We start from the raw sequence: 13,929 nt of genomic DNA, 5'->3' as shown, positions 1-13,929 counted from the left end.
AGACCACACCCATTAGGAAAACTATTATTAAAAACAAAATGATAAGCGTTGGTGAGAATATGGAGGAATTGGAACCCGCGTGCATTGCTGGTAGGATTGTAAAATGGTGCAACTGCTCTGGAAGACATTGGGCAGTTCCTTTAAAAATTATACATCGAATTATTATGTGATCCAGCAATTCCACTCCTAGGTATATTCTCAAAAGAATTGAAAGCAGGAACTCAAAAAGATATTTGTACACATATGTTCATAGCAGCATTTTTCACATTAGCTAAAAGGTGGAAACAACACAAATGTCCATCATTGAATGACCAAAGAAACAAACTGGTGTGAACATACAATGGAATATTATTCAGCCTTAAAACAGAAGGAATTCTGATACATGCTTCAACATGGATGATCTTGAAAACACTATGTAAAATGAAATAAGCCAGTCACAAAAGGACAAATATAGTCACAAGCTGCAATGACTTTTTGGGTTAACAATGGACTGCATAAATGACGGTGGTCCCATAAGATTATAATGGAACTGAATTCCCTGTAAGAAATGGAAAGGTACGCGGTTCAGGAGGAATTTTTTTCTCTGATGGGAACAATATCTGGGAATTTGGCAATAGTTTTCCTCTCACAGCAGCCCAATTTTGAGTGCACAGACTACATCCCAATCAGCTACTGACCTGTTTCAGCACAGAGGAGCCTCTCCCCCCAGGGCTACGTATTCTGAGGATGCTACAGTGCTCTCAGATCTCGCTTGATGGTCTTCAGAGTACTCTGCTAGAAATCCTTTTTTGTTTAATCCGCACCCGAGTATATTTTTTCCATTGTTCTTCAGAGAGAGTGGAAGGGGGGGGGAGAGAGAGAAAGGGAAAGAAACATATGTGAGAGAGACACATCGATTGGTTGCCTCCGGCGCTGGCCCCAACCAGGGCCCCAGGATCGAGCCTGCAACTGAGGTATGTTCCCTTGGCTGGAATAGAGCCCGGGACCCTTCAGTTCGAGGGTCAATGCTCTGACCAGTGAGCCAAACCGTCTAGGGCTCACTGCTATAAATTCTTTGTTGAGGAACTAAAGTCCTGTACAAGGACACAGGTCCACAGGAGCCATCGTAAGTATTAAGTGTCACTGCTACTTTAGTACAGAGTGTCTGTGGTAGTGTGGAGCTGGCCTGTTCCTATACTTTGGAAATATTTTCAGGTTGTACTGATGTAAAGCATGAGTTTTATTTCTTCCATCAACTCAATGCCAGAGAATGCACTTTTTGCTAGATAGGGTTAATAGAACCAAAAACAAATTTCCAAAGTCAAACTATTGAGTCCTCAGTTCTACACCCTCTCCATGTTAAATATACTCTTTTTTTTTTTTAACAATTAGCACAAAATTCATTAATCTGACCACGTCTCCAACATGCAGTAGCCAAAACTACATTGCCATGACAATCCCCTACGTTCCCTTATCTCTCCTTCTTGATTTCTTATTTCTACTCTTCCTTAGTCACCATTCACTCCCTCCTGACAGTCACTATTATGGTGATCCCAGCCAGTTTCTCCTCAGAATTTCCAATCAGGCCAGCCCACATTCCTGATCACAGAGCAGCACTGACAGCTTCAGTGTCCTATTTCTGACCCTATTGGAAGGAAGCAATGGGGTGGGCTTGTGGAACAATGTTTATAAAATCTACAGTAGTGTTTAGCAATGTTCTAGGTCTTCACATTCACTTACCACTCACTCACTGATTCACTCAGAGCAGCTTCTAGTCCTGAAAGCTCCATTCCTTATAAATTCCATATACAGGTGTACCACTTTTTAACATTTTATACCATATTTTACATACTTTTCTATGTTTAGATACACAAGTACTACCAATGTTTTACAGTTGCTTACAGTATTCAGTACAGTAATATGCCTTATAGGTTAGTGGCGTAGTAGCAATAGGCTGTACCTGTAGTTAGCTGTGTAGTAGGCTAGACCATCTAAATTTGTGTAAGTGCACTCTATGATGTTTGAACAACAATGAAGTTGCCTGACACATTCCTCAGAGCATATCCATGTTGTTAAGTAACACATGACTATATACTGGACAAGATTCCCATATTTTATGTAAAATAGTACAATATTAAATCTAGGTAGACAGTAATAAGTTAAAGATACCAATTCTAATTTTAGGAGAAGTATTAAAACAATAATGCAAAGATGTATACCTGAAAAGCTAGTTGCAAAATATAAAATTCTAAAAAATAACCAAAAGAAGGCAAGAAAGAAACAGAAGGGAGAAAAAGTAAATGAGACTAATAAAAAACAGAAAGAAGTAGCTCTAAGTCCAATATTAATAATTACATTAAGTGTAATGGACTAACAATTCAATTAAAAAGTAGAGACTATCAGAATAGACAACAAGGCAAGGTGCAACTATATATGATTGCTAAAAGAGAGACACACTTTAAATGCAAAGACACAGATGGGTTGATAATAAGAGGATTGAAAACAACTTTATTTAAACAGGAATAAGCTAGAGAAAAATTATATTAGTACCAAATGAAATAGACATCAAGATGAGGATTACTACTAGAAATGAAAAGAAACAATAATAGAAGGAGAAATTCATCAGGCAGCTATCACATATATAACTGTATTTGCATAATAACGAAGCTTCGAATACATAAAGCAAAAACTGACAGAATTTAAGGAAGAAGTAGGCAAAGTCACAATCATAACTTGAGATTTTAACACCCTTCTAATAACTGATAGAACAATAAGGTACAAAAATTACTGACAAAATGGAAGATATGAACAAATCTGTCAACCATTCACTGATTTGTAGAGAAATATATCCATCAGTGACAGAATACACATTCTGTCAAGCATTCACTAAAATATACCATATGATGGGTCATAAAACAAGCCAATACCTTTTAAAAAAATGAAATCTTACAAAAGTATATTCTCTGACAAGCAGAATTAAATTAGAAAAGCTCAGATTATTTGAAAATTGAATAGTATCCTTCCAAATAATACAAATTCAGTAAAAAAATCACAAGTGAGATGAGAAATATTTTAATTGAATGATAAAAATAAACATACTAAAATGTGTAGGATGCAACTAAAGAATTTGTTAAAGGGAAATTTGTAGCTGTAAAGGGTTATATTAGAAAAGAAAGGCTTATAGTCAATGATCTAAGCTTCCACCTTAAAGAGAAAAAAAGATGAGCAAAATACAGTTGATCCCAGCCGGGCGTGGCTCAGCAGTTGAGCGTTGGCTTAAGATCCAGGAGATCGAGGTTTGATTCCAGGTCAGGGCACATGCCTGGGTTGTGGGCTTGATCCCCAGTCGGGGGTGTGCAGGAGGCGGCCGATCAATTACTCTCTCATCACTGATGTTTCTATCTCTCTCCCTCTCCCTCCCTCTCTCTGATATCAATAAAGATATATTTTTAAAAATACAATAGAGACAAACCACTTTTTAAATATTTGTATTACCTGTCAAGAGTTCCCCTTTTTCATTTATAATATTTGTTATTTGTGCCTTCTCACTTTTTTTAATCAGCCTTGGCAAATGTTTATCAATTTCATTAGTCTTCTCTAAGAACCAATTTTTAGCTTTTTAATCTTCTCTGTTATATATTCATTTTTCATTTTATCAGTTCTTCTTTCACCTTTATTATTTCCTTATCTCTGCCTTTGGCTAATTTTGATGTAATTTTTCCAATTTTTTAGGTTGGAGGATTTATCTTAATTTTGAAGCCTTTTTCATTTTTTGTATGTCAAGTTAAGGGTATAAAATTCCTTTTATGAACTGTTTAGTTACAACTCACATATGTTTGATATGTGGCTTCATTTTTCATTCAATTCCTAATGTTTTAAAATTTCCATTGTGGTTTCTTCTTTGACCCAAGGGTTATTTAGAAGTTTTTCCCCTAGTTACTGTTTCCTTAGTGATTTCTGTCTTTGGTCACTGTGCTCACATTCGTGGGCCTTTATTAAATTTCTCAGCCTCTTGGCCTCTTCCAGAATTGGCAGTTGATCCAAGGAGAATGCACCCCAATGTAGAGCTCTTCTAAGATTTAACCTGGGAGTACGGGTCCTATGAAGCTATACAGCTGAAAAGATAAGCAAGTTCACCTGGAGGCCTTGAATGTATATATAAAAATAGAAACAAAACTGTGTGTGTGCATGTTGTGAATTGGTTTTGCCTACTATGTTCATCAGAGAATATTCCATAACTTTTGAGTTTACTTCATTAATATTTCATATGTGTTCTAAATTGTTTTTTTATTAAACATCTCAGTGTAATTTTGAGGGTAAAGAATGTATCCTGTTTATCAAAGTATATAGTCCCATTAGTTCTGGGAAATGGGGAAAAGGTAGACCACTTTGTTTCATTCTTTGAAACTAATTGTATAGTTATCTGTAGAGTTCATTGCATAGTTGGAAATGCTACATATCAATTTTACACATTATAAAATACACAACTATGTTAACAGATTTTCTATTTTTATATAGGATCCAAATGAAGATACAGAATGGAATGAAATTTTAAGAGATTTTGGCATTCTGCCTCCAAAAGAAGAGCCAAAAGATGAAATTGAAGAAATGGTTTTACGTTTGCAGAAAGAAGCAATGGGTATAGTTTTGTGTTTGGTGGGCTGGATGAAGGGGATAATACAGTTATTACAGTTATAGTTTATTTCATGAACTTAAAGGGAGGGAGGGCACTGGAAGTCATTTAATATGCCCCACCCATACTTTTGCTGATACCTTAAATTCCTAATTCATGTGTTGAAATTGATGTTAGTTAATAACAGAGCTGAAATGTCCTGGTACCTAACCTAGTGAGCTTTTTTTTTTTTTTTTTTCCTCTCTACCATATTTCTCTATCTTGTGATTACCTTCTATTTTGATCATTCTATATAGTATGTATTATTTGTCAAGATTTCCTGGTACTTAGGGAAATCTAAAATTTGGGGTTCTAATTAATTAATTAATTAATTATTATTAATCCTAACATGAGGATATCTTTTTTATTGCTTTTCAGAGAGAGTGGAATGGGGGGGCAGGGAGAGAGAGAGAAACATAGATGTGAGGGAGACACGTTGACTGGTTGCCTACTGCACGCGCCCGAACCTGGGGTAGGGAGCAAACTCAAAACCCAGGTATGTGCCCTTGACCGGTAATCGAACCTGCGACCCTTTGGTGCTCGGGAGATGCTCCAACCACTGAGACACACCAGGGCTAATTTATTTTTACCTCTACTTTTATATGTAGCCTGGTAGTTCTATGAACTCTGAGGGAGTAATAACACTTTAAACAAACCTGATGCAGTTAACCACAAAATAGCTTTATATATTACAGACACTGCAACATTAAAAAAGATAGCCTTGATCTCCATTTAGCTAATATTTCATTTTTTTCTAGATGTGACTATAAAGAAAAATTAATTTTTAAACAATTCAGTTGTCTACAATTTATTTTTAGTTAAACCATATGAAAAGATGACTCTTGCACAGTTGAAGGAAGCTGAAGATGAATTTGATGATGAAGATATGAGAGCTATTGAAACATATAGGTACAGTGACCCATTGGGATAATTTATGAGTTTTGGAACGAAGTATTGTAAGAATGACACTAAGATAAGGCCCTATTTTGTCTATAGAATTGATTAAAAATAACAAAACCAATTTTTAAATAAGATTTTAGAACTAACTCATATAAGGTGAAATTTTTACCTGATTTTTTTTTGCCTTTGCATAAATTAAAAACTATCCAATAATATACCACAGAACTTTATCAAGTGACATATGAGTAAAATGGAAAATATCAGTGAATGGCCAATAAAAAGAGAGCCATGACTTTCCTTTTAGCATGATGTCTGTCAATGGTTTCTATCATTTAATAATTAATTGCCAGTGATAAATTCTCTCAGAAATTAGAATAAGTGCATATATTACCCAACTTATCTTGATGCTAAAACCAGACAAAGAAATTATAAAAATGGTATGCTATATAAAAATATCTCTAATGAATGTAGGCACAAGTTTAAAAATATATATATTAGCAAGTTAAGTCTAGCAATGTTGAAAAAAGAACAATAAACCCTGAACTAGTAGGACTGGTCCTAGGAATGCAAGGTTGTTTTAACACAAAAAACAGTGAATTGGACTAGAAGCAGCATTAGTCAAGTAGCAGTGAGCACACGTAGCACTCATAAAAATGGAACCAGTGTTCCTTGGAAAACTGCTTTATTCCATATCGTGAGTTGAGAAAGTACAATATGAGTCTTGAGCATCTTATGGTGCCAGCAAGTAAAGAAGTGCTAAATAATTTGAGTAGAAATTTCTCCAAAGAAGGTATACAAACGGAAAATAAGCACATGGAAAGATGACCAACATCATTGGTCATTAAGGAATGCAAATCAAAACCACAGTGAGATGCCACTTCCCTCCCACTGGGGTGGTTGTAATGAAAAAGACAGGCGGTAACAAACGCACGTGGAGAAATTGGAGCCCTCACACATTGCTGGTGGGGATGCGAAATGGTACACTGCTTTGAACAACAGTCGGCAATTTCCTTAAATGTTAAGCGTATAATTACCATATAATCCAGCAATTCATATGCGTGCGTGTGTGTCCAAGAGAACTGAAAATACAAACATGTACATGAATGTTCATAGTAACATTATCACAGTAGCCAAAAAGTACAAGGAACTTGAATGTCCATCAGCTGGTGAGTGAATAAACAACATGTGGTACATCCCTACAATGGAATTTTTTTCAGCCATGAAAAGGCATGATGTTCTGATGCATGCTGCCACAGGATTGAACCTTGAAAATAATATGCCAAGTGAAAGAAACCAGTGACAAAAGGTCATATTTTATATGATTCTATTTATATGGAATGTCCAGGGTAAGATATCCACAGACAGAAAACAGATTAATTGTCATGGCCTGGGAAGGGAAGCAGGGAGAAACTGCTAATGGATATGGGGTTACTTTTGGGGCAATAAAAATATTCTGGAATTAGATAGTGGTGATATATGCACAACTTTGTGAATATTTTCAAAATCACCGAATTGTATACTTTACACAGTTGAATTTTATTGTATAAGAATTAAATTACAATTAAAAACTGAAGATTGTGGAAGAACTGGAACTCTCATATGACCACTTTGGAAAATAGTTTGGCAATCTCTTATAAAGTTACATATGCATTTAACATGTAGTTACACTCCTGGATATTTCCCTTGAGAGAACTGAAGATATATGTCAATACAAAGATTTGTATGTGAATTTTCATAATACCCAGAAACTGTAAACAATACAGAACTCCATCAATATGGTAAATGACTATGAGGTAAATGAATAAACAAGTTGTAGTACATTCATGAAATAGAATACTATTTTGTAGAATAGTAAACAAACTACTGATACACACAATAGCTAGTGAAAAGAACTCAGTGGGCCGGGACAACAACGTGGTGATTGCTGGGGGAGAGGATGAGTGGAGGTGAAAGAGGGTATGAGGGAATAAATGGTGATGGAAAAAAATTTAGTTTAAAAACAACAACAACATTATACTGAGTGAAAGGAGCCAGACACAGGAGAGTATTTGATATATGATCATATATCATTTAAAAATGAGATTTTTTTAATGGAAATAAAATTCCAAAATCTACTCAATAAGAGATAGAAATGCATAATTGGAAAGATAGCCTGCTTCCTAAAATTTGTTCTATAGCTGATTTTTCTCTACTTTCAAAGCACAGATAATCCCTATATTTTTATAAAGATGGAATGCTTATTAAGTTATTGAATATAACATAGTTATTGATAACATAATTTTATTATCACAATAGACAAGGCTAGTACAGACAGGATATAATGGGCTCACAGTTCTTAAGTTGGTTAGCCAAAATAATCACCTAGCATTGTTACTTAGGTTTCTTGTGTGAATTGACTTCATGATAATGTAATCAGCAAAATTTAGGCTGTGAGGAATTTTGAACAAGCACTCTAGTTTTCATCAACAAAGAAATTGCTAGGGGTAAAAATAGATGGAAAAGAATCTGGATTAAATGAGATTTAAGAGATATGATAACCACTTGTATAAATCTAATTGGATCCTCATTTGAATAAACAAATTTTAAAAAATGGAGACAGTACTTAATGCCACTGAGCTATATGCTTAAAAATGGTTAACACGGACCTCTCCCAAGAAGGCATACGAACAGCCAATAGATATATGAAAAGATGTTCAACCTCTGTAGCAATTAGGGAAATACAAATCAAAACTACAATGAGAGACCACCTCACACCTGTTAGAGTGGCTGCTGTCAACAAGACAGGTAATAACAGGTGCTGGAGAGGCTGTGGGGGAAAGGGGGCCTCCCTCACCGTGGTGGGAATGCGGACTGGTACAGCCACTGTGGAAAGCAGTCTGGAGTCTCCTCAAAAAATTGAGAAGAGTTACCATATAACTCAGCAATCCCTCTCCTGGGCACATGCCCGAAAAACTCGAAAACATGTATTCGCAAAGATATATGCACCCCTATGTTCACTGCAGCATAATTCACAGTGGCCAAGACATGGAGACAACCAAAGTGTCCTGCGATAGAGGACTGGATAGAGAAGATGTGGGACATGTACTCATTGGAACACTACTCAGCCACAAGAGAGTATGAAACTGCCATTTGCAATAACATGGATGGACCCTGAGAATATGCTGAGCGAAATAAGTCAGTCAGCAAAAGCTAAGAACCATATGATTTTACTCAAATGCAGGATATAAAACTGAAACTCATGGACACAGACAGCAGTGTGGTGGTTGCCAGAGGGAAGGGAGTAGGGGGTGAAGGGGTCTTAATATATGGTGACGGGAGGAGATAGGACTTTGGGTGGTGGCACACAGAGTGAATACAGATCTTGTAATATAGAAACCCACACCTGAAATCTATATGTTCATATTAACCATAGTCACCCCAAAAAATGTAATGAAGTGTTATAAAAAATGGTTAACATGCTAAATTTTTAAAAATTTATGTTTATTGTTGAAAGCATTATAGATGTTCCCCTTTTTCCCCCCATTGATCCTCTCCACCCTGCATCTCCCCCTCCCCCCCAGGCCTTTCCCATACTATTGTCTGTGTCCAACATGGTAAATTTTATGTTTTGTATATTTTACCACATAAAAGTTTTTAAATGGAGAGAATAGGATTATTTGTGTAATACCTGAATATATTAAGGAATTATTGTTTTAGATGTGATTATGCCATGTGAATTAAAAATTTAAAGTATCTTTTAGAGATATATAATGAAATATTTATAGATGAAATGATAATGATATATTTGCTTTAGAATGGCCCTTGAGATAAGGAGTCGATGGGGATAGAGAAGAAAGAAGATAGGCCATGAATAGAAATTATTGACAGAAGATGCATATATCTGGGGTCTCTTTAGTTTTATTTATATTAATAACTACCCATAACAGAAAGCTTAAAATGTTAAGCTTATATTCCTGAGTCCAGCACCAATAGTAATATTCAGTAAGTTTGGGTTGGGTCTCAGGAATATGCCCATGTATGGAACCTGCCATACCCAAGTAGTATTCATACAGGATGTCCACATGCCTCAACTTGAAAACATTGCTTTAAACCAGTATCACTTTTGACACATAGTTGCAAAAATCTTCAAAAGAGCATTAGCAAATAAAAGAATATATTAAAATAATCATAGGTAGTGACTAATTAGGGTTTATTCAAGGAATGCAAGGATTATTTAATGGTAGCAAACCTACTGATATAATCATTTATGTCAACAGAACTTAAGATAATGCTAACTGCTATAACAACTACAAAATCTCAGTGGTTTCACAGAGGAAACTTCCTCACTCACAGATGATGTTTGTCCAACAATTGTCCTGAGCAGCTCTCCTCCAGGTGATGGCTAAGTATCTGGGCTCTTTTCTTTAGTAGTGACATCATCTCAGAATCCTTTACTTCTGGCCTTATGGACTAGGGAGACAGTGTGAAGGGTAGCGTGGGACATTTCAGGGAGGGGTTATAGAAATACACATGCACTTTCACTTGTGTGGTATTGGGCATAATCCTGTCTCATGGCCCTAATCTAACTGCAATGGAAGCTGGCAAATGTAATCTTCCCGAGACCTCTGCAAGAGGAAGCTTTGCTGATTGATGGTCACCGACCAGTCTCTGCCACAGAGATTAAAGAGTAGCACTATACATAGAAGTTATTTCACTTGTATATTCCACATCAAAAGTCCAATTCTGCCACTAAATTATGGCATTATTTCCATATCTGCTGTCACTTTTGACCTAAGGAAAAAGGAACCTGTAGCCTTTCAAAATTTGACTTGATCTTAAGATAAACTTCTGTAGTTACCTTGATAGTGCTGATTTAAAGCAAATTTTCCATTTAAAGCCAAAACAAAACAGCAACAAAAATATTTTCAAGACTTTTTTTTAAAAGCAGTTTTAGATTCATAGCAAAATTGAATGAAAGGTATAGAGATTTCCAGGATACTTTCCCCCCACATATATAGCCAGCCGCCTCCATTATCAACATCCCCTACAAGAGTGATATATTGGTTATAATTGATGAACCTACATCAATATATCGTAATCACCCAAAGTTGATAGTGTACATTACACTTCATTCTTGGTGTTGTACATTCTATGGGTTTGGGAAAATGCATGATAACATGTATCCATCATGATGCATCATAGTATTTTCAGTGCCCTGAATATCCTCTGCGCTTTGCCTATTCATCCCTCCCTGTTGCCAATCCCTGGCAACCACTGATCTTTTTAGTATCTCCATAGTTTTGCTTTTTCCTGATTGTTTTATATAGTTGGGATCATACAGTAGCCTTCTCAGATTGGCTTCTTTCATTCTTTCACAACATGCATTTAAGTTTCCTTGATGTCTTTTCATGGAAAGGTCATTCCTTTTTAACATTGAGTAATATTCCATTATTGGACGTACCACAATTTATTTATCATTTACCTACTGAAGGATATCTTGGTTACTTCTAAGTTTTGGCAGTGATGAATAATGCTGTTATAAACATCTGTGAGCAGGTTTTTATGTGGACATAAATTTTCAACTCCTTCTACTAAGAAGCACAATAGCTGAATCATATGGTAAGAGTGTGTTCAGTTTTATAAGAAATGTTCAAACTGTCTTCCAAAAGCTGTACCATTTTGCATTCGTACCACCAATGAATGAGAGTTCTTGTTGCTTCGCATCCTGTCTGGCGTTTGGTGGTGTCAGTGTTCCAGATTTTGTCCATTCTGTTAGGTGTGTAGTGGCCTCTTGTTGTTTTAATTTGCATTTTCCTGAAGACATAGATGTGGAGCATCCTTTCATATGCTTATTTGTCATCTGTATATCTTCTTTTGTGAGGTATCTGTTATCTCTTTGGCCCATTTTTAAGTCAGATTTTTTTTCTTGTTGTGTTTTTAGAGTTTTCCTAAATTAAGGATAATAGTCCTTAATCAGATGTGTCTTTTGCAATTTTCTGCTAGTAACTGCTAAGGAAATAGGTTCCTAGAGAGAACAGTTGTTACAGCAGTTTTCTGATCCCCAGAGAGTTTGATTCCAGGGCACAGTTGGAACAGTAGCCCCATATTTCCCAAGTTTCTGGATTGTAGCAGAGAGCTTGTTCCCTCGGCAGGCCAACTTCGTGGTGTTGTTCAGGGAGCCCTTCTGGTAGCCAAGTTTAGAGCCTCCTCCTTTCCACTGAGTTTGTAAAGCACTTAATTTCACAGATTAAGCTTCTTGCTGCTTAAAATAGCTAGAGGGCTTTCTGCTTATGCAACTGAGTCCCAACTGGTGTGATTGTTGGGTGTAAAATGCAGGCTGCGGAGCACTAAGTCACTTCCTGGTGGCAAAACAACCCAGGCCTTTCTGTCTCGCTGCCAATTGCACTGAAGTTGCAGAGAACAGTGAGGAAGGAGGGGAGCTGATGGTCGCACCGCTAAGGAGGGCATGGTGCCACTGTGGGAACAAAAACTTTCTGAAATTTTTGAAAGAGATTAAGCCAGTGAGATCGAATTGAGGAATTTGATGTTAAATACTCAATGCAAACAAAATTCAGCTCCCAAAAGATCTTTGGAGTAGCTAGCTTCTGAATATGTGGGTGAGTAGAGGGAAAACAGGACTTCAGTTTGAGAATTGTGGGAGGGCCCTAGACGTGGATTGTTGTCCTTGGCTTTCTCCTCTAGGCTTCATTCTGCTTGGATCACTTCTTATGTAGAGTGGCTTTACCTGACATGTTTCTAATTTGTGAAATAAGAACAGAGTGTTTTAAAATATACCCAGGATTCTGTATTTATTCAGGTATAGTAAAGCCAACAGATCAGGGGATAATTGCTATTGAAAAGATAGCTAAGCAGATTTAGGACTGGCTAGTTTAAATAATTTTGGCCGGCTGGGGGCTACAGTGGCTGTCTCTAGTTGTTTGGTACCTGGCCCAGGGATAAATAGGGCAGAGGGACAGTGGCTCAGAGGTGACTGAGGGATTGGGCTCTGGACTGGTTGGTTTGCATTTGAGAAATTTGCTCTCCAGAAAGAGGTTGCCATCTTTTGGAATTTGGAGGGGCAGCCTGTCCAGGATCAGCAAGACCCCAGGTGCCAGAGCATCAAGAATACAGAAAATATAGTTAAAACACAGAAAGAAGGGAAGTAAGTATTCCCAAGATAACCTAGAGATATTGAATCAGTAACTTTTAAGAAACTTGCACATGCATCAGAAACCATTTGGATCTGCTTCATGGATCCAAGCGTTCAACAGCTGAATCAGAGTACGTAAGTTTTGAGAGTTTTAGGAAAGTTTTAAGGCTCCCTGTGGATGAATACTAGGTAACATGGAATGCTCACTGTGTGCTAGGTACCATCCTAAGAAATTTCCCTCTATTATTTCATTTAATTCCCAACAATCCCATGCAAGTAGGTATTAGTATTATTTCCATTGCAGTTGGGGAAACTGAAACTTAGAGAGATCAAATAACTTGCCCAAGTTCATGCTGCTGGTAAGTGGGAACGGTATTTAAACCCAGTTTAGTCTGACCTTAGAATTCGCACTCGGCATTCTTCTCTATCACCTCTCTCTACCTGCAATAAATTTTATAACAAGTAATTATACATATTCACAAAGGCTTTGGACTGAAGGTCAGCTTAGCATGATAGTTAAGAGCATGTAATGGGGATAATAATAGTATTAACTTTATAAAGTTTTTGCAAGGGTTAGTTTATGCAATGCCCTTAGAGCAGTGCCTGGTAACATAATAAGCACTCTATAAATGTTAGAATAATAATACCATTATTATGATTATTATATATTCTCTCTTAATAAGTATTTAACCTGCATATGAGAATTTGTTGGTTCGGTGCCTAAATAAACTCTCTATAGCTATGATTAAGACCTAGTCTTAAATAAAAATAACAGTCAGTAGCTAACATTTTACTTGCAAGACCCGTAACACAAATTCCCATATAAACAGAAATTGGCATTGTAATACCATTAATAGTTATTCTGTCATTTTGTTGTTGTTAATCTTTACTCGAGGATAATTTTTCCATTGATTTTTAGAGAGTGGAAGGGAGGGAAATGGGGGAGGAGAGAGGGAGGGAGGGAGGGAGAAAGAAACATCGATCTGAGAGAGGCTGCCTCCCACATTCGCCCCAACCAGGGCAGAGGTCCTGCAACCAGGTACATGCCTTTGTCTGGGAATTGATCCCTTGGTCCCCTTGGCCCCTTGGTCCATGGGCCAACACTCTAACCACTGAGTAAACCAGCCAGGGCTATTCTATCATGTTTTAAAGTGTTTGACATATCCTAGCTTTACATTCATTGCCCTAAATTGTCACAGTGCATGAGAATGACCTTATGAATATAACAGATTTCTTAGGTAATTGTATT

The 13,929-nt window shown here is 36.7% G+C and overlaps 1 protein-coding gene across 1 annotated transcript in view; it reads left to right on the top strand.

Moving 5' to 3' along the window:
- Positions 1-13,929, top strand: part of PDCL2 (phosducin like 2) — a gene marked incomplete at its 3' end in the record, with an annotated part of 28,434 nt that overhangs the window by 2,978 nt on the left and 11,527 nt on the right. Inside the window, exons 2-3 of the mRNA XM_081133900.1 lie at positions 4,498-4,618; positions 5,470-5,560. Coding sequence (XP_080990026.1) covers positions 4,498-4,618; positions 5,470-5,560 — 212 coding nt within the window. The remainder of the gene's footprint in view (positions 1-4,497; positions 4,619-5,469; positions 5,561-13,929) is intronic.

Source organism: Miniopterus schreibersii, assembly GCF_964146895.1.
Source record: "Miniopterus schreibersii genome assembly, chromosome: 1".
Lineage (NCBI taxonomy): Eukaryota > Metazoa > Chordata > Mammalia > Chiroptera > Miniopteridae > Miniopterus > Miniopterus schreibersii.
The sequence above is the reverse complement of the archived record's forward strand: the minus strand, read 5'-3'. Positions and strand labels throughout refer to the sequence as shown.